Source organism: Lissotriton helveticus, chromosome 5_1, assembly GCF_964261635.1.
Source record: "Lissotriton helveticus chromosome 5_1, aLisHel1.1, whole genome shotgun sequence".
In the NCBI taxonomy this organism is placed as follows: Eukaryota; Metazoa; Chordata; class Amphibia; order Caudata; family Salamandridae; genus Lissotriton; species Lissotriton helveticus.
The window spans coordinates 646,480,755-646,501,532 of NC_136065.1; the positions used below are offsets into that span (position 1 = coordinate 646,480,755).

The window sequence follows — 20,778 nt, forward strand, 5'->3', positions numbered from 1 at the left end:
ATTGATTCTGGCAAGGCTGTGTATCCAAGATGTTCCATACCTTTTACCCTCTTTTTATAATAATACCATGAAGCAGTTGACTTTGAGCGGGGGTTAATGCTATATGCAGAAAGTGCCAATAAGACGTGGACTCAAAACACCTGCAGGGGGCTCCCCTAAAAATCTAGATGCTACACAGATGAAGGGCAAAGCAGAGTAGATAAGGCAATGGCTGATCCACTGTATAGGGCTGGCGGTGTCTATGCAGCATAATGTTAAGTGTTTTTACAGGGATTAGGACCAAGTCACTTGTTTGATTTGGTTTAGACTCTGAATGAGGGGCTGGAGTGCTGTATTGTAGAGGGCTTTGTCATTGTTCCAGAACTATCACAGCAGGGTGGCAGGGATGAACCTTGTCTGGAACTTTTCTCATTTATATTTTTATTCCAATCTCCCCTCAGCATTATACCTATGCTCTAGTCTCACAGATCTTACCCCTCGGAGATCATAATATGAGGGGCAGGAAGTGCTTTAGGCTAATTACATTGCAGAAAGGGACATTCGCAGGGGCAGCTCCTCCACTACGGCGGAGGAGCATCACCCCACTTCTCATAGAGCAGGAGAAAGGAAAAATAAAATGATAATAACCCCGTTATTATTATTTTATTTTTCACTATGGGTCTAGTTTACGGGGGAAAGAGTGATTTGCACTACCTAAGTGCCCATGACTGTTTGGCCGCCCTCTTAGGCCGGGTAAACAGTCATGCGCACTTGGCATGTTCCCCACCAGGCTGCATTACACAGTCTGGTGAGGAACATGCACAGGCTTGCATTTGTCCTCTGAGCGCCAAACTACAGAGCTCAGACCAATCACAATGCTTGGGAGGGAGCCTGTGTGCTTCGCCGAAGCTGAGGAGAAGGTGGCCTGGAAAGGGACTGAAGCAGAGAAGAGACTGTGGCCGGCAAAAAATACGTGGGTTTTAACAATTTATTTTTTGTCACCCCCGCCACGCCACCCCCGTTCCCTGCCAGCCGCCATTCGACATTAGGAGCAGCAACTACAAAACCTTTGAGAAGTTCTGAAAGGAGGTTAGGTAGGACGTCTTCCGCAGGGTCTGAGCGGCTTTTTTGAAGAATTTGTGGAAAACGGTCTTCTGGACAAGGAATTCATAGCAGTGATACTTCTGCATAGTTTTTTCGGGTCCAAAAAGTGGCACAATTGCAATAAATGTCTGACTAGGAGGAAACAGAGACGATACTGATACTGATGCAACAGTAAGGATGGTTATTCAGATACTCAGAACAATCCTGATAGCAAGGAGATCTATGGTGTTTCCTGCCTCATGATTCCATGAGCATGGAAAATAGTCATTATCGTGTTCAACAAATGCCATCAGTTAACAGTTTTCGTCTTTAAAGTGACATTCCATCTTTTGGATGGGGCATAAAAAAAAAATATTTGAACTGAGACAAATTTTTTAATTTCCTGCCTCCCTTAAAAGACTGTGATAATGGCGGAGCCTGACCGGGAATAGAGTAAGACGCAACTCGTCCACATCGACTGAAGCTCTGCTCTGTGCGGCTCAGCTCCAGAGGGGAGGCACCATCTTGTTTAGTTGCTGTGGTGTTGCCTCTCCCACAACTTCAACGGCCTCAGGGGTGGTCGTGGATCTAGCGATGCGGCCCGCGAGAAACACGCAGCCACGGAGAGACTTTACTGGGATCCCCTCGGAGGTGACTGCCGCTGCCAACTGGCTCGTGGGGTCTAGAGGAGGCCTGGGCCTGTTCACCCCTTCATGAGGCTTGAGGTCAGCATACTGACGCAGCCCCCCTGGCATCTGGAATCCCCCTTGCAACCACTTGTGCCTGGGAGCCCTTAAAACTGCACAGCATCACGCTCGGTGAAGTGGTGCAGAGGACTGAAACACTGGTGAGGAAGAGCGGCCTTCCTCTCTGCCTGTAACGTTTGCCTGGGGCCCCAGCACTGAGCGGCCTAGTTGCCTTGGACTGGTGGGCACAGCTGAGGCAGATATCTGCTGGTTCTGCTGCAGTGGGCCCATGACTGCCCATACCTGCGTGGAGATGCTGCCTGGATCTGAGGACCCTTACCACCTGGGCAGGCACGGCTCTATAGGGGCCTGTGGAACAGAAGCTGCGGAGCCAAAGCGACAGGTGGAGCAATGAGAGCCTAACACTGTTTTTATAGGGCCCGGGGGCTGTGGAGGGGTCCCAGGGGCTCACTGGCTGTAATGCTTGACCCCTGAACTAAGCGGCAAGAGGGCAGGCGACCTTGAGGCCACCATGGCAGAAGACCAGGAATCAATGTGGAAACGTGTGACCGCTCTGGAGGAACAATGCACAGACCCCCAGGCGAAACAGGAGGATTTAGAAAATCACAGACGCTGCAATAACATTTGTATAAAGGGTATCCTGCATGGCGCTGGGGGTGATGACATTCACCAAAGACTTCCTTACCGCCATCCATGGAAAAAGGCCATCTCTTAATCCTGGACAGAGCACACAGAGTGGCACCTTCGGCCATCTGCCTAGACGTCCCCTGATATCCTGACTCAAGTCCACTTTTTTCAGGAAACGCAGGCCATTTTCGAGTGCGGGGTAAGGTGGACATTTTCTTCTGCGGCCATACAATGCAAGTGTTTCAAGACCTCTCCCCACTGACACTAAAAAAAAGGCGAGATTTCAAACTAATCACCAAAAAACTGCAGGAACGAGGCATCAAATATCAGTGGACTCACCCCTTTGGCCTATGTTTCCAATGGCATGGAAAGTAACTGACAATTCTCACTACAGTAAGCAAAAATCATGCTCAACTTGACGGATGATATTCGTGGCGAGGGCCTTCCTTTATTACCAATCCAGTGACTCCGGAAACTTGAGGCCCACATGTAGAACTGTCCGGGGGAAATCCTCAAGCCATTACACTGCAGCCGCAGCCTCCCCCTCCACTAAAGAAGATATCATCGCCCATCTCCAAAACATGAAACAGAACCCTCTAACTCAACTGATGACCAGTGACCCCACTGGTCTCCACTATAGACCCGGCTCATCCATGCTTACAGGCCATACAAATTACACAACAACCTTTCTCCTTCATGGCTGGGCCCATGGACTGGAGCCGGACCCAACTTGTCTTGAGTATTGTTTGCTATAACTAACCATTCCTTTCCCCTACAGGTTGTTTTATACTGTTGAACAGATCATCCCCCTTTACTGGATCATTCTCCGTTGAGGGTTACACCTCAAAAGAGATGAGGTGGTCCCTCCCACTCATCTCGGGATGGAGTGATTCCCATAGTTGGGCCCTGTAGGCCCCTTAGTTTTTCCAACACTTTTCCCCACCCATGCAAGTCTCCCAAAGATCCCCTGCTCAAGGAGGCAACTCATTGTGGTGTTTTCATTCACTGGCTGCACAGCCAGAACCTAGGGTGGTGTCAACCCTAACACAGTTTTGTTCTACTCCCATACACACTCTTGGGTACCACAGCAGCCGTTGAACTCCTCTCTCTAAATGTCCGGCGCACAACTCTCCCAATAAGGGCCTCCAAGTATAGAGATATCTGCTATAGCAGGATCCCAACATAATCTATTTACAGGAGACACCATCTTCTCAGGGAAGTCTGCCGCTGCATGCTTCACCCTACATACTGCCTTTCAACACTGGGCTTACACAAACACTAAGACATTTGGGGTTGCTATCCTTTTCAAACAGGGCTTCTACTCCAGAGTAGGGAAACTATCTAGGGACCTAGATGGGCAATACCTAGCATTAACAGCTGAGAGGAAAAGAGACACCTTGACTTTCCGTAAATGTCCCTAATCAGGCACAAGATGCCTTCCTCTGACAATTACTCAAGAAGCAATTGGACTGTGCGGTAGGGGACCTTGTGATGGGATGATTTTAATCTAGTACGGGGTCCTGACCTTGACAAAAGCGCAACACACTTTCACGGTGTAGTAGCCATGTTGGGACTGCTCAGAAGGGAGTTAACTGAAGCAGAACTGGTTGACGCTTGAGGCTAACTCTACCCAGACGTGAAAGATTACTCTTTTTTTCTCCCATGTTTACCTCTCTTCTTCCCACGTCGACTACCTCATTATTTCCCACTCCCTCCTGAGAGGCTTGGAATCCTGTCAGAATATTTAACATCTCAATATCAGACCACGCACATATAGAACTCACTTAGACACAACACCCTGACGGCCCCCATGCCCCTCAGCATTGGCCTCTCCCTTCTCATCTTCTTTGTGATTCAGTGGACAGGGCTTCAGTTAAAGAGGCATCAATACTTTATACTCAATTTGCTCCCTGATACTCCCCTTCACACACTATGGGGCAGTTTTGGAGCCACCATCCGCGGCATCATATCCTACATTTCCATAGGCAGGGCACACCAGGATCGCCTAATAAAGGCCAACCACAGTTCCCTTGAACATAAAGACAAGCAACTCCCCAATACCTGCACTAAGCAGCAACTAGCTATCCTGATGTGTCAACTCCAGGTCCTATGTACAAACAAGGCTGAAAAGTCACTCCTGGCACTCAAACAAAAGTTTTACAAAGGGGGCAACTAGGTTGACACTCTCTTAGCTCACAAATGGCAACAAGAACAGGCCCAGATTCACATCTCAAAGATTCAAATGGAGAATTTGGGCTGGGCTGTTAGGGAACCGGACAAGCAGGAGGCCTTTCGAACATTTTATCAAAACCTATATACAGAGGGAGTGAAGATCAAACTGCCATTGATTTTAACTTGGCAGACTGCCTGTGTCCACCTGTGCTCCCTAATATCATTTGCGTTCTGGAGGAACCCTTCTCATTGGACAAACTCGGGAAAGCCCTCAAAGAGCTGCCGAAGGGGAAACACCAGGCCCAGACGGCCTGACTCGTTTTTTAGTCAATTTTTTCCCCCCAGCTGTAAGACCATATTCTCAAGCTCTACAACTCTTTCTCTCTCTAACCACCGTCCTCATGACCACAATGTATGCAGTTAAAATTGTCCTCATCCTGAAACCTGGTAGAGATCAGACTCTTTGTTCTTCCTTTCGCCCTATAGCCCCAATAAACACAGATGCCAAAAATCTACACAAAATGCTAGCCAAGTGTCTCGCGGCACTGCTGTCCAGCCCATTAGACCCAGACAAGGTGGGCTTGATTAAACATAGACAGGGTCTGAACAACATTGGTCAGTTCACACATCGGGTCAAGAAGGCACACAGACATGATATTGCAACTCTCCTATTGTTCCTATATGCTGAGAAGTCTTTCGACAGGGTGAGCTGGAAGTTTCTAGGATCGGTCCTGCGCAAACTTGGACTAGGCCTCAACTTGATGAATAAGATAATGGCTTCTTACACAGCACCAACAGCGACCATTCGTCTGGCCCTGCCAGTCGACGCGGCCCTTCCCTATCGCTTGAGGCACTCGGCCGGGTCCATCCTTCACCATCAAAACAGCTATATTGTGGGCATGCCAATGGCGGACAGGACCACAAAGTCCTATTGTTCACCGTCGATTTACTCCTCTCCTTGTCTAAGCCTGAGTCCTCCCTTTCTGCAGTACGGGTCCTCCGGTCTTTGAATCTGTATTGGGTTATAAAGTCAATATGTTCAGAACCGAGGCACTCAACCTCACAGTCCCGCAGGACTGTCTCCCACACCTAAAGACCCTCGCCCCATTCCAGTGGACCACACACTCTGTCCAATACCTAGCACCCTTAAAACATGGACAAAGGCCAATTGGTCCCGCTGTCGCAGAGCAATCCTTGAAGACATCTGATGGTGGCACCTTCTCCACATTTCCTGGCTAGGACGCATCAATGTGGTTAAGATGAATATTCTTCCTGGGCTCTTATACTTATTTCTGTCCCTACCCACACCCATCCCCACGGAAGATATTAAGGCATTACAAGGGGACCTGCACACCTTTATTTGGAGGGGGATAACACCTTGATTCTCCAATGCCCTTCTTATGCTCCCCAGACCGCGGGCGGCTTGGCGTGTCCCAAATTCCAAGATTATTAACAGGCCTCCCGCCTTTGCTTTATTTCGGAATGGGTGATGAGGGAGAGTGAAACAATATTGGGTGCATATGGGCAGATCGGTAGCATGTAGACCACTTTGGGATCTGACCTGGCTCCCATAAAACTTGCACCTAAGGAGTGCATATATTGCTACTCCGACGTAAACGGTCTCTGAAGTGTGGGACAGACTTGCACTTCAAAGGTACCTCACTACTTTTCCCTCTCCAAATACCCCCATTACACATAATCCAAATTTTACACCGCGCTCCCCTGACATTCCTTCCCAGCATGGGTTAAGGGTGAATGCAGAATATTGCAAGATCTTTTGCCAGGCAAATTCATTAAATCTTTTGAGCATTGCAAGGCTGAGTTCCAACTCTCTGATGCCACCAGACACCAATACTTCCAGTTACGCCACTGGGTCCTACACCCTCTAACGCTTTAGCAGCTACACGCCCCCTCACTCCTTTTGAATCCCCTGTCAACAACTTTGAGGGCACCCGCAGACTAGTGTCCAAGATGTATGCTGTGCTACAACAGTCCCATCTCTTACCCAGCTATTTATATCAACAGAAGTGTGAATCATGCTGCACTCAAGACATTACAGGTAAATAGTGGGAAACCTCGTGGGATGATATTCCAACGATTTATAGGAGCATCCCTTGCAAGAAATGGCCTATAAGCTCATAGTCAAATGGAACCATTCCCTGGCCCACTTACACTCTATCTACACAAACGCATTGCCAGCTTGTGGGCGTTGTGGGAAGCTGAAGGGAGACTGTCAACACATATGGTGGACATGCCCACTCATCGCTCTTTTCTAGAAAGAAATCCTAAAGCATATCAAAACGTTTTGGGCTATCCAATCCCGGCCGACTACAGCAAGGGTTATATTAGGCTGCGTCCCTCAGCACTTAAAGCAATGACACGTACAGACTGGCCCCTGACTCAACATATGACGGCTGCAGCCAAACAGCTGATTGCACTGGCCCGGACGTCATGTAACGGTTCCTCCAATAGCCTCTCGGTACATGAAGCTTTGGCACACCTTAGTACTGGAACAACTGACCCACAAATTAGCTAACTCTAAAAAGAAATGCATGTGCCTTTGGCAGCCCCTAATTGATTAGATGTCTAGATTTGAATTTCTAGGCTTTCAACCACTCGACTTCGCGCCCTCACCTATTTGACTAGGTGACTGAGTGGAAGGAGGCCTCGCTGTAGCCTTTTCCATCTGACTAGGTGATAGAGGACACTTCCACCCTTGGGGTCGGTCCCACTTCTCAATGCCCCCCTTCTTTTCCCCACAGTGCTGCCTCCTCTCACTCTAATTCACTCATTTGTTTCCACAGCTCCCCTTCCCGTTTCTTGCCCCTCCCATAGATTTCAATGTTAGGTTTGTTGTCTCCTCCCCTAATCCCCCCCCTCCCAGATGAGAAGGTCTGTTGCCGCCCAGTCCCTGCTTCTTACTTGGGTTCACTTGCTTTCCTTCTAAGCCTAGGGCAACCTTAAGAGACACCCCATCCCGTCCCTTGGGGAGGGAACCCTCTTTGGAGGGCAACATCTCAACATCCTCCTCCTAGTCTCTTAGGCAGTACACATCAATGCACAAAATGTGTTTGCTTTGCGGACCACTACTCATGTTACATGATAATGCCGTTGATTCTTATGTTGAATATTTCTCTGCACAACTATTCTTGCTCTGGCTTTTTATTTGACCTGCTTCGACTGCAATGTGAAGCTTTGCAATGTATTTTTTATGTTCTTGTAATACTTTATCAAAAACTCAATAAAACAGATTTTGAGTAAAAAAAACTGCCTTTAAATCTTTATTTTCAAACTTTGCTTATATTCCATAGAAATAAACAGTGAGCCTGGGTGTCAGATCAAATAACTAAAGGATATTTGTTTGTTTTTTTGGAACGACGACTGGAAACTGACTTACATCTTCCCTTGTGTATTCAGTCGTAGGCGCTCACTCAATTTAAACAGCAGAACTTTCAAATTTCTAGCAATATGGGGTACAATGGTGATGTGGTAGGTTGACTTCCAAAGGCTAATAGCGGATATGCAAAACAGCAGAACTGAGATACCTTAACCTCATCTTGAAACACATACATTTAGGATCAGGTAAAAGTGAAACCTTCTTTTAGGAGAATAACAAAAGATTTACTCCTTGAAAATGACTCGGGTCTTACAGGGAGTCACATTGCTATTATAAGTGGATTTGAATAGAATTAATTAGCAGGAACCATAATAAACTGAGCATGAAGGTTGGGGTTAAATCTGTTGTTGCCAACAGGATATTTAAATCGGATGTAGAAAACTCTTCTAAGTGCAAAAGCATGAGACTGTCAGGATTAACTGCAATGAAAATGGAATATTATTTGCAGTCACTAAATGAAATAGTAATATTCTAATCCAATTTAAAATTGGATTTATACATTTACAGATACGGAGAAGGCCTATTGGGCGATAAATACAGCGATGGCATCTATACACCTGTGAAATCTATAGACGTGATCCACAAAGTGTTCATGTGTTCTAGGTTAACTAATGTGGGATGGTTTTGTTGGAGATATATTAGGAGCAACAAAATTAGTTGAAATAATGAAGCAGTAAAGTTTTAATAGTCAAGCAAAGAGTATGGGTATTTATTGTGAACTGCATAATTTAGGGTTTTGAAACAAAAACAGTTTGGTTTTATCTATTACAGTGTTTTACAGGCAAGCCCTCCTGTGAACAAATGATAACAAATGATAACAAGCCGCGAGTATGAAAGAGAGCATTAGACTTACGTGCTTGAGGTTTGATCTCAAATCATTGCTTTATCATTTTCATTTCCTCATATTAAATTAAGTGCTTCAAACTATGCTTAATTAACAGAGATGCACTGTAGAAAAGGGCATGAGCGACTAACTTGAGTAGACCTTGCCACAGTACACACAAGAATTTGATATCCACTACCATATGTATCTGTTTTGTAACTACATCTTCGCATCAGTTTTATCTATTCAACACAATTATTGGTATCAGATGAGGGACACCTAGTTGTCCAAATAATTTGGAGACTTATCAAAGAAGGTACTTCTTTACAATGTTCCAGTGTCTCTTTAAATGAAGAATGTAAATGTTCTGAGAAGATCTCTGATAGGAAACTTACTTGCGCATATAGTCAACGCAATATATTATAACGATAACCTCTCCTACCAGCTCTCGAATAGAAGAATCAACAAAAGTCATTTGGTTCTAGATACATTTAACAAAGTTAAATAACATGGCAATTTAAACCAATCGATTCATCAGAAGGGATCATACTGTTAAATACAAAAAATTAATGGAACAGTGAACCCTAGAAGTAGGCCATAAATTCCATTAGATGTACCCAAGTTCGATCAAACTCTGAAATCCTTACCTCGACAGACAGTGCCGTTCTCCACAGCTTCATGACCTGCTCGGCACATGCAGCGCCCGATCGGTACCAACCATTCCCCATCACCATTGCAGTACAGCTTAATAGGAACATCCACCTCCTCTGCATTTGGGATGCAACTCCCCCTCGCAGCCACCAAAGAGGTACTCTCTGCCCCAGACAGAGTCTCTTGAAATACAGCCCCGTTTTGGATCACTCGAGGGCACTTGCGGTAGAACACCCTGACAGCGATGAGAGACATGCAGCCGCCATAATCTTGGAAAGCCAAATAGAAGCCATTTTTGGAAACAGGACCAAAGCTGCGTACTTCGGTGTTGATCTTCATCACCCGACCACCAAGATCCACCTGGGAAAAGCTTTCATCGGCTGCTATTGTGTCCACCTTTACCCAAGGGTTCTCCATCCAGTTTGGGGAGGTCTTGGTGGCTGAGTCAATGTCAGACTCATAGTAATATAGGTTAAAAGTCTCCTTGCAAGATCCAGGGACATTGGGGATGCTGCTACAGTCACGCACAGAAAATTTCATCTCCACATGGACACGGTGAGCCCCTCTCCTGCGGATGTACTTGGTCCGAAGCCAGTTGTTTTGACTAGAAGCGAAGACATTGCATACTTGGTATGTCCGGATGGTGTTCATGTTTTCATCATATCCACTTACTTCTTCCCACTGCAGAGGGAAATAGACAGGCACTTTAAAGAGGTGGCACTTTATTAGCCAAAATATGAATACATACATTTCCATTATATATATACTCTTATGAAAGAAAGCCAATGGCTATGTGATAATGTGAAACTGATCTAACATGTCAATATGTAAGTGATGACCGATATGTTTAATATATATATATATGACCGACATGTTTAATATATATATATATATATATATTTATATATGATGTTTTCTACTTATGCTATGATGGTGAAAATAAATGTGGCCTTTGGGCTGCAGTGCAAAGTATAAATTCCATGTTTGTGCCATAATAGAGCTGCATTTTCTGGGTTTTCTAGACCTGGATCATACCTAAACCATACCAGCTTCACAATAAGGGTCTATGTGATGAGATTGTGTTCAGCGTCACCGTAATAATAATATTTATAACTAATGTACATGAAAGAACAGTAGGATATAACCCACACATGCAGGTGTGCAAAGTAATACGCTATCTAATGCCACTTTTGAGAGACAGGAGGGGGTTCATATGATTCATGACCTGTACCCACATCCAAAAATAATGTCAATAAATAGAGTATTACACTCTACAAAGCTATAAAATACATTTAAAATGCATTAATGGTTGAATCCAAAAACACACTGTAATTCACAAGTTATGGCTAGGACCCCATCCATAACTCAAAGTACACTCGGGTGCAAGAGTTCATTCAGCCATACAAACTATTAATCACACACTAAAGGGTTAACACTTTTATATACCTTGGCCATTACAAATCACAATTTCAAAAAATCATGATTTTAATTATTTGACAGGTATGATTGGATGATAAAGAGGATCAAACATGTTGTTTTTGCCATCTTGAAAATCACGATTTGGCCCAGAAGACTATTTTTGCACAGTAAAAAAAATGCTCACAACAAAGGAGGCATTATGACAGGTGCTTGGTTTTAGCAGAGTACTAGTAGGAACTCAGAAGCAAGGAAAATTGGAATGAAAGACAAAAAAAATGAGTTTGCCATATTAAAATTGTGATTTTCATGAAAACTGCAATAAATTAGAAGCCGTTTTGTATCTGTAAAAAAGGCACCATTTTCTCAAAGAATAGTGATTTTAATCAAATCCACAAATTAAGTTAAAAAAAAACAAAGGTTTAGAAAAGACCCTGTTAAGAGGAACAGGCAAGTACTCTGGGTCTGGTCATAGGTCAGGCACTACAGCCAGTTCGTCGGTGAATGGCCAAAGACCGCGCGCAGTGTGGGTTAAGTGCCCGCTGTGGATTGGGTGCATTGTCTGTCCATACCTAGGGACTTGCAACCAACCATCTGTGGTGGGTTAAACGCACAGCCTTTTCCCTCTATGCATGGCCAAAGGCTGAAGGCCGAGTACGGCGCAAAACTGGTATGTGGCAGTTGAATGAAGTGCAACATAAAAATACATAGACATTCAGTGGAAAAAACACAGTTTACGGTTCGTTACAATTCAGTAAGAACGCAAACCTGGACTACCCCTGCCAATTATGGTATGGAACACATGCTAGAACTCCAATCGCATGTTATGCTCAATACACCACATTGCCAGTGGCACAGTAAAAGATCTGGCCACAATGTCAAACCGTGGTGAGCAGCATGAACCACAGCTAACTTTCAACTGTGTTTTTTCAGTGAACATACACATTTATGTATATATGTGCCCAATATATAGGTAATGAAATAGGGAATTGTATGCAAAACCTTAGGGCAAAACATCATTCATTGCATCATACATGTGAGAGTACAGTTTCGGTGTACGTCCTGCAGATAAGACTACCTACCCCTTTGCGTGATACAATGGTTGGTTGTGGAAACAATATCTTATATCTTCACATATGCAAGCACACTGAGTAGCCAATGGATGTCCGTGAACAGTCGATCAATTGATTTGTTGGCGTTACGCTGGATTTCTAGTCCCATATTTTCAATCTCAAATCTTAAAAAGCCCTGCTTGAATTGAAAAACTGGTTATGGACCCTAAAAATAATGTCAATCCTTTCCATGAGAGCTCAAGATCCACATTTTCTTAATGAGCTCATGTCCAATTTATTACAGTAGCACAATATTGCCCAATCCAATGCCAAAGCTCCGAAGCCAAAGGCCCAGTGTGCCTCAACAAAGGCCCAGTGTGCCTCAACAAGTAAAGACCAACCCGGCCTAGTCACATGTTTTTCTTTTCCTACCCACACTCATTACTACTTTCTACTAAACTACACATATAATCCTCAGAATGTGCTAGTTTGCTAAAGAAAACCCCAGGACTAGATGTGTTGATGGGGGGGGAGGGGGGGGGGGGGGGGGGTTGTCGTCTGATAACATTAAAGTCGAACCTTTGAATCAAAGAGGCTACCTGTCATAACCAGAAGGATCAATGGAAAGGTGCTACTGCACAGAGCTGAACTCATGCACACACGCGCACCTTAATTATGGCATATTTTTCCAGGTGCGCCATCTTGAAAACATACAGCTCAAAGGGCTACTTTGTTTAAAAAATTGCCTTGTATGTATGTTCTAACCTCCTGTTCTGTAATTCTCTACTGAGGAGCGCTGTTCTGTCCGCTCACTTGAAGTAAAATTGTAGTCCTTCTTCTATCTTTGAGTAGTGTCCCGGTTTTTGGCTTTAAAATTCTGGTCACACTAGTTAAGAGTGTATGGGTGACATGGTCCACCACATCACCAGCTAAAACCCTGATTCGCTTGTAAACCTATTTACAAAACGTTTATCGAAAATGAAGCCCTGAAATTAAGCCATGAATTCTTAAATATTAATGGAGTCTTAATTTGAGGCCTGGACAAACAGAGGGCATCATTCAAATAGAGCCGCCCAGCTCTCGCGCCATCTTTCCCAGTCAGAGACCATCACGTCATGGGCTAAGAGTAAGCCTTGGGGCATCCGAGCTGCTCAGGCTCACTTTGCATTACTTAAAGCCTGCGGAATGCTCGAGGCGGACTCCCATCAGCGAGGCTTCCCACAAGGGACATCTCCGCGCCTCGGATCATCAGGCCGGAGGTGAAGAGGCTAAAAAGCCTCTTCACCCCACAAAGATTTCATTCAGCAGCGCCCTGTGATTTAATATGATGTTTTGGCTCGCTAACAAAGGCAACAAGGAGTTTGGTTGGCTGCCCAGAAAGAAAGTGTATTCAGATAACAGGTTACAGTAACTCGCCCTGCTCGTCCCTGTGCATCCCAATGGATGTCAGCATGAGAGAAAAAAAATCAAAGGTTTCTTGTGCGTGGTTCTTCTTTCGTTTCGTTAAACGTCGAGATAAGGCGCCATTTTAAAAGTGAACCGTAAAACAATGTAGCTTTGGTTGTTTCTGTTCATGTACAAATCCAACTCGGTACAACGAGCTCAGAAAACAACACCACCACTGTGCTCCAAGCAGATGAATGCAACCGCAAGCATTGGCAAATGGAATAGGTCTGGCTTACATGTGCTAACTGTCCAAACACGGGCGTGCACACCCAGGGTTTGCATGCACCAGCACACTGAGGCCAGACCCTTCGCTTTTGCCAAAGCTTATGTTAAATATATGCACTGTACCTTCACCGTGGGTGACTTCTGAATGGTTTAGTCTACCCCATTCATCCCCTGTGTAACAAATAACATATGTCTTATGTAAAACACACATTCCCCCTGAGGGGAGCCTGGTGCTGTGTAACAAATGTTTTTTGTTAGCCAGCCCACTGGTCTCATTGTTATCTATCTCCGGAGGATGCAAGGCTGGGAAGGCCTCTAGGATTCAAACATACGACCATGGGTTCAAATAGGGATGCCTGGAGTAGAGACACACTACTTCACTGAGCCAAGTCGAGGGCCTCTCCCCATGTTGCTTCCAGAGGAACATGGCTACAAATAAGACCAGCTCTGTCTACCTGCTCCAGAATTTTCCATTGTACCAGGCACACCCAACTGTTGCCAACTTTAAGACAGCACAGCTGTAGGTTCTTGGTTCAACACTGGTAACCTGGGGAGTCTACCTGCTGCCGGAGAACGTTGCCTTCTGATTGGACCGTTCAGAGGAAGTTGCTGGGATGGAGCATCCAAAACCTTCTACTGTGTATTAACTGTGTGTTTCTTGGAGTCGTTTAGCAGATCCTGTCCTGACTTCAACTGGCTCAACTCTGCAGATTACCCCTGCCCAGGATATTGAGCTTTATGGATGTTTGAACCTTAAGTTGGTTGCTGTGATGCCTGTTGTGATGCCGCCACCTTCCTATTTGAAATTCCCTTACCACTTTCGAAGCTTTACTTAGATTAGCGAAGCTCCTTTATGGAACCTATCTACTTTATAGTTTGTGGTCTATATCTTGTTATATTTTGCATTGTCTTCTTTATAATATACAAATTCAGACTGCACACTTATATGGATATACACTGCTTTTGGACACCTTGATTTTAATAAATGATGGTTGTTTGTAAACTGACTAAATTTTGATAATAACCCTTCATGGTTTCGAAACAATGACGCAGGGGGAAGCCGGAATTGAAATAAACTAAAAAAACGTACCTTCTCGCCACTTCCTTGACTCTTTAGTCCTCCCTCGCTTGGCCTTGCCGAAAGCACACCCAGGAGACCAGTCAGCCAATCACAATGCTGCGTTAGCAGCTTTGTGATTAGTCTGAACGCAGTGTTTCGGCACTCAGGCGCTGGCTGTGGGCCTGGGTATGTTCTCCACATAAGCTGTATTGCAGCCTGCATGTAAAACATACGAGTACGCAAGACTGTTTTGAGAGGGTCGAAGGGGCGGCCAAGCAGTCACTGCGCACTTTAGGAGGGTGCTACCACTCCTCCCCTGCGCCCCCTAACGCAAAGCGGGCGAAAGTAGGATAAATAACGCAAGTTATTATCACTTTATTTTCCCTTAGTGTCACTGCAAAAAAGCTGTGGGGGAGACGCTACCCCGCCATAGCGGAGGAGCCGCCACTGGATCTTCTACAACGACCACACAAGGTTATTTAGGTACAGGAAAATGCACCCCCACCACAACGTGGCGGAGGTAACGTTGTACAAGGAAGGGCAGGTTATCATGCTGGCTGGCGATGGCCTAAAGAAACACCAAGGATTCCTTACAGTTGTGAATCTATGATGGAAAGCAGCTTCGAAGCATACCATTCTGTACTGCAGGGAGGTTCTGCTTTAGAAAGGGCAAAGAACATATGGTGTTTGTTACCTGTCAAGGCCATTCGAGTGAAGCAAATAACATAACGAGAGCCGCGGACGGGCCCACGGCTGAGAAGGGCTGCAGGAGGCAGCGAGAACGGGGGGGAGATGAGGTAACGCTGGGATGGAGCATTCACAGCTTTCTACTGTGTATTAACTGTGTGTTTCTTGGAGTCGTTTAGCAGATCCTGTCCTGACTTCCATAAGAGAAGACCTGCCTCAAGTCTGCAGATTCCCCCTGCCCAGGATGTTGAGCTTTTTGGATGTTTGAACCTTAATTTGGTTGTTGTGATGCCGCCACCTTCCTCTTTGAAATTTCCCTTACCACTTTCAAAGCTTTACTTAGATTAGCGAAGCTCCTTTATGGAACCGATCTACTTTGTATTTTGTTGTCTATATCTGGTTATATTTTGCATTGTCTTCTTTATAATATACAAATTCAGACTGCACAATTATATGGATAAGCACGGCTTTTGGACACATTGATTTTACTAAATGATGGTTGTTTGTAAACTGACTACATTTTGATAATAAACCTTCATGGTTTTGAAGCAGTGATGCAGGGGGAAGCCGGAATAAAAAAAAACCAAAAAAAACGTACCTTCCTTGACTCTTTAATCCTCCCTCGCTCGGCCTTGGCCGGAAGAACACCCAGGCGACCAGTCAGCCAATTACAACGCTGCTTTAGCAGCGATTGTGATTGGTCTGAACGCAGTGTTTCGGCACTCAGGCGCTGGCTGGGGGCCTGGGTATGTTCTCCACATAAGCTGTAATGCAGCCTGCATGTAAAACATACGAGTGCGCAAGACTGTTTTGAGAGGGTCGAAGGGGCGGCCAAGCAGTCACTGCGCACTTTAGGAGCAGGGCCGGACTGGGAACAAAAACCGGCCCTGGCAAAGTGCTCAGCCGCCTCCCCCCAGGGGTTGGGGGGTACGGCAGAGCTGTTTGCCAGGGCCGTTTTCTGCCGTTTTTGTAACAGGGGCCGATTTTGCAGCTATGCTGCAAAAACAGCCCTGTAACAAAAACGGCACTCAGGGGCCCAAAACCGAACCACACCCTTGCGGCCCACTGGGGGAATGCCCGGTGCCCACTACGGCCAGTCCGGCCCTGTTTAGTCGGGTGCTACCACTCCTCCCCTGCGCCCCCTTAACGGAAAGCGGGCGAAAGTAGGATACTAACGCAAGTTATTATCGGTATACACCCGTTACAACGGATCTTTTACTCCGCAGACCCATTACAACGCGACCATTACTCCGCATACCATTACAACGCATTGCGCTGGGGGGCGCTCTAGGATAGGGGATAAGTATAATTTACTATCCAACACCTTCCCTAGGGTCCACGGGGACTGGAGTTAGAATAGTAAATTATACTTACCACTATCCAGCGCCCCAAGGCGCTATGCGTTGTAACGGTATGCGGAGTAAAAGTCGCGTTGTAATGGTCTGCGGAGTAAAAGTATGCGTTATAACGTCATACATCCGTTATTATCATTTTATTTTCCCTTAGTGTCACTGCAAAAAGCTGTGAGGCGACGCTCCTCCGCCTTAGTGGAGGAGCCGCCACTGGATCCTCTACGACGACCACACAAGGCTATTTAGGTACAGGAAAATGCACCCCACCACAGCGTGGCGGATGTAACATTGAACAAGGAAGGGCAGGTTAGTATGCTGGCTGGCGATGGCCTAAAGAAACACCAAGGATTCCTTACAGATGTGAATCTATGATGGAAAGCAGCTTCGGAGCATACCATTCTGTACTACAGGGAGGTTCTGATTTGGAAAGGGCAAAGAACATATGGTGTTTGTTACCTGCCAAGGCCATTCGAGCAAAGCAAATAACATAACGAGAGCCGCGGACGGGCCCACGGCTGAGAAGGGCTGCAGGAGGCAGCGAGAACGGGGGGAGATGAGGTAACGCGAGTCAAACCAGAAATGAAAGGTGCGCGCTGTTTATGAGCTACTAAATGTCTCCTGGCCAAAACAAACACGGAGAGGAAAGCGAGAGGCGGTGCATCAAGTTAATAACGAACGCGAATTACGGCAATAAAAAGAGAATCTGAAAAGAAAACCTAATGAACGGCAAAAGGTTGGTAACTGCCAGCCGTGTCTGGAGATGGGAAATGGGCGGGAAAACACGCCATAACGGCTGCAGCGCGAGGCTGGAGGCGCGCGGGAGATACCGGAGCCGTGAACCGCGATAGCTGCACTCCCATCAATCCACTTTTATATAAACCACACTCATTATTGGTCTTAAGCTCCGACAGGTGTTCGTATTTTTATAGAGTGCATCTCTCTGAGGGGCAACGGGGCGCTGTACATTATGTGGGGGATTGGGAAATGCCTAAATCGTCTCCAATAAGTGGGTATTAATTAAAATTCACATATTTACATTTCACATTTGTTTTTAAAACTTTCAGTCACAGGGAGATTACGTTATTTTCCCAGAATCACGCAGTACTACTGGGATTTGACCCTAGACCCTCAGGTTTCCTGGTTGGCAGCTCTAACTACAAGGTCACACTTCCTTCCCATGTGGGAAAAGGAAAATAAAGTAATCAGTGTTTTGCAGAACTTGAGAAGTAGACTTATAATGCTCGTATTGTTTAGAAGAGACACCGATAGCAGAGGTGGGGTCTGCAGGGGTGTTGATGATGTCCGCTCCACTCATAATCCACTCTTCTGCCAATCTTGGAGGCAGCAGTTGACGGAGGGGTGCCTTCAAGATAATGCACAAGGATCCGCAACGCATGGTGTTCCAGTCTGTGGCTGGGCCGTACTAGTTCTTTCAGCTCCTCAAGCCCTACGTGACATCCAAGGCTCCCTTCCATAGGTCGGTACCCCCTATATGGTGGACAGACTGCCTGGTAATCCAACACAACCAACCACTGCTGACTTTTGCTGAGTCTAGAAATCCCACGGTCACCTGAAACTGGTCTAGGACGAGAACTGTTCTTTAACCCTGTATCATGATGAGATTCTGCTGCTTCAGTTTGGCTCCGCGGTCATGGCATGAGGCAGTTTTTAGGACACCTCGTCCTTTCTTGGCACAGAGCCTCACTCTCATGCCAGTCACTGAATGTAATCCATCATTGTTTTGAATCAGGCCAACGTGGCTGCCAAAAAGCCTTCAGCACTTGGTTCAGTCAATAGAAGTTCTACGAAATGGAGGGACTGGTGTGGCTGTTCAATATACACTGACAGTCATAGGTTAGATGCGCTACAATAGGCAGAGGATGGTAAGCTTCCAACTACACAAATCACTGTGCTCTAAGACGCACATGCAAATCTTAGATTCAATGAGAAGGCAGCTGCCATAAAGTGGACCAAGACTGCCACACACCTTGCCCCTGGTGTCCAGGAATGTGGAAGTCACCAAACCAGGGCCAGTCCCCATTTTCAGTGGTTACCCACTGCTGGGGACCAATGATCGATGGCGATTGTGCAACACCACGGTACTGACAGCAGCGGGCTCGGCCTGCTCTATTTGCAACTGCTTAGTCATCACACAGTGGCTTGCGCAAGGGCAGTAATCTTTTTGAGAGTGCAACACCAGGTACTTTGCATAGAACGGTTGTGCAGGGCTTCAATGTAGGAGATGTCTTTTATTGGTTGAGTAAAACTTATTTGTAGTTAGGAAACAAGCGAATTGTACAAGAGAAGCCAAATATTGTTAATCTGTTTTAACAGCCTAGTTATCGTTTTATCTCAAGAGCATTTGACATGTGTATGTGAAATAAAGATTATAATGTAAAAAAAAAAAGATTATAATGTACCTTCCAATGGGAGACTCTTGAAGAGCAGTAAAAAGGGAAGTGACATTCTACGCTACATGGATAAGAGGGAACCTAATTTATATAAAAACAAATATGCCTCATACCTCGGAGCAGACTAGAGGCGACAAATATTTAAGTGATATTAGACTGATAACCTCGTGCTATACTGATAACAACAGGTGGGTTCTTCTGCAGAAGTAGTGTTAACGAATTTTTAAGTATGGGGGCACTTTCATGTCATAGAAGTGGTTTCTGGTCAGTCAAAGTACAGAGCCACAGTTCTGAGACGCAGTTGAAGAAATCCATTACTTATTAGCTGGTATTCACCAGCGCTCTAGCTCCAAAAACCCCCTTGACTTTTATTTGACTCACACTTTCCATCTGTTTTTTCTTTGTTTATATCCTTGCTCACGCTCTGCCTCGCATTCTCCCACTTTTGTGTCTCGCTTCCCTCTCCTTCTTTCTGTTTTAGATGCTTGCTTCTCCTGTCTCTCACGATGACCCTCCTTCATTTTCTGTCTTTCGCTATCAAATTCTCTCTCTTGCTTTCAAGCACAGGGATTCGACAGAGGCAGAAAGATATGATGCAGAGAATTTGGGCTAAGGCTTCTTAATCTCTTTGAATACCATATTCTTTTAGATCGTCTATGCAACCTACAGGAGAGGTTTCTCTGACCTGTGACGAAAGGGGAAACATTTAAGAATGCCCAGGACACCCAAGGAAAGCCCACCAGTTGTGCCAATACACAAGTCAACACTTCTAGTCCATGACTCATCACAGCCAGTCTGTAGGAAATCTGCCCATTCTGTGTGGTTGCTCTGTATTTTTCGCCCTATGCTCAACTCTATATTTCTGCTGATTTTTTAACTATGTGCACTTTATTTCTGCTAATCAGCAGTTGACTGCCCCTTTCAACATGGCATAATTGGCATATACCTAATTGGTATATTTAATTTACATACAAGTCCCTAATATCCGGTATAAAATGTGCCCAGGGCCTGTAAGTTAAATGTCAATAGAGCAACTAGAGCACTGATTGTGTCATCCACTACAGATAAAGTGTAACGCATGGCGTAAGGCCTACCATTGTAACCTGACTGTAGCAGTGTAAAGACTGCAATTCAACCTTTCAAAACAAACCTTTTTTGACAGGTCAAAATCTCCCTTTTAAATATTAATAAGTCTATCCTATGTACGCCTTGTCATTCCCAAGTATTTAAAAGAAAACCATGTAGAAATTTAAAGTTAGCTTGTCCATGTCCTGTTTTGTAGAAAACCAGAGGGCAGATTAAAAAATCCTAATACTGTTATGTTATGCCGATTAGTAGAGTGTGCTATCACCAAGGAGCGTAACCTGGCACTCAGCAGGTGTGAATCTAGCCACACCTAGGGCCTAGTGAGACTATTCAAAAATCCAGGTCTTGAGCTTCTACCAGAATTCAAGCAGTGCGGAGGAGGCTCTTATGTGTAGCAGCAGGTCTTTCCACACTTTAGGACCGATGTAGGAGAAGGGTCGACTGACGTATCTGGTTTTCCGTATGCGTGAGATTTGTGCAATCAGGAGTCCAGATGAGCCGAGAAGTCTGGGAGGTTTGTGAAAAGAGATTGCGATTGTTGAGGTATTCTGGGCGAGTGTCATGTGGTGGTTTGACAGTGTGGGTGAGGAGTTAAGAGTTGTGC

At 45.4% G+C, this 20,778-nt stretch overlaps 1 protein-coding gene across 6 annotated transcripts in view; it reads right to left on the reverse strand.

Moving 5' to 3' along the window:
• Positions 1 to 20,778, reverse strand: part of EPHB2 (EPH receptor B2) — an 805,310-nt gene that overhangs the window by 456,588 nt on the left and 327,944 nt on the right. For all 6 annotated transcript variants that reach the window (XM_078643038.1, XM_078643040.1, XM_078643037.1 and 3 more), the window contains exon 3: positions 9,436 to 10,120. In XM_078643038.1, the coding sequence (XP_078499164.1) occupies positions 9,436 to 10,120 (685 nt within the window). The remainder of the gene's footprint in view (positions 1 to 9,435; positions 10,121 to 20,778) is intronic.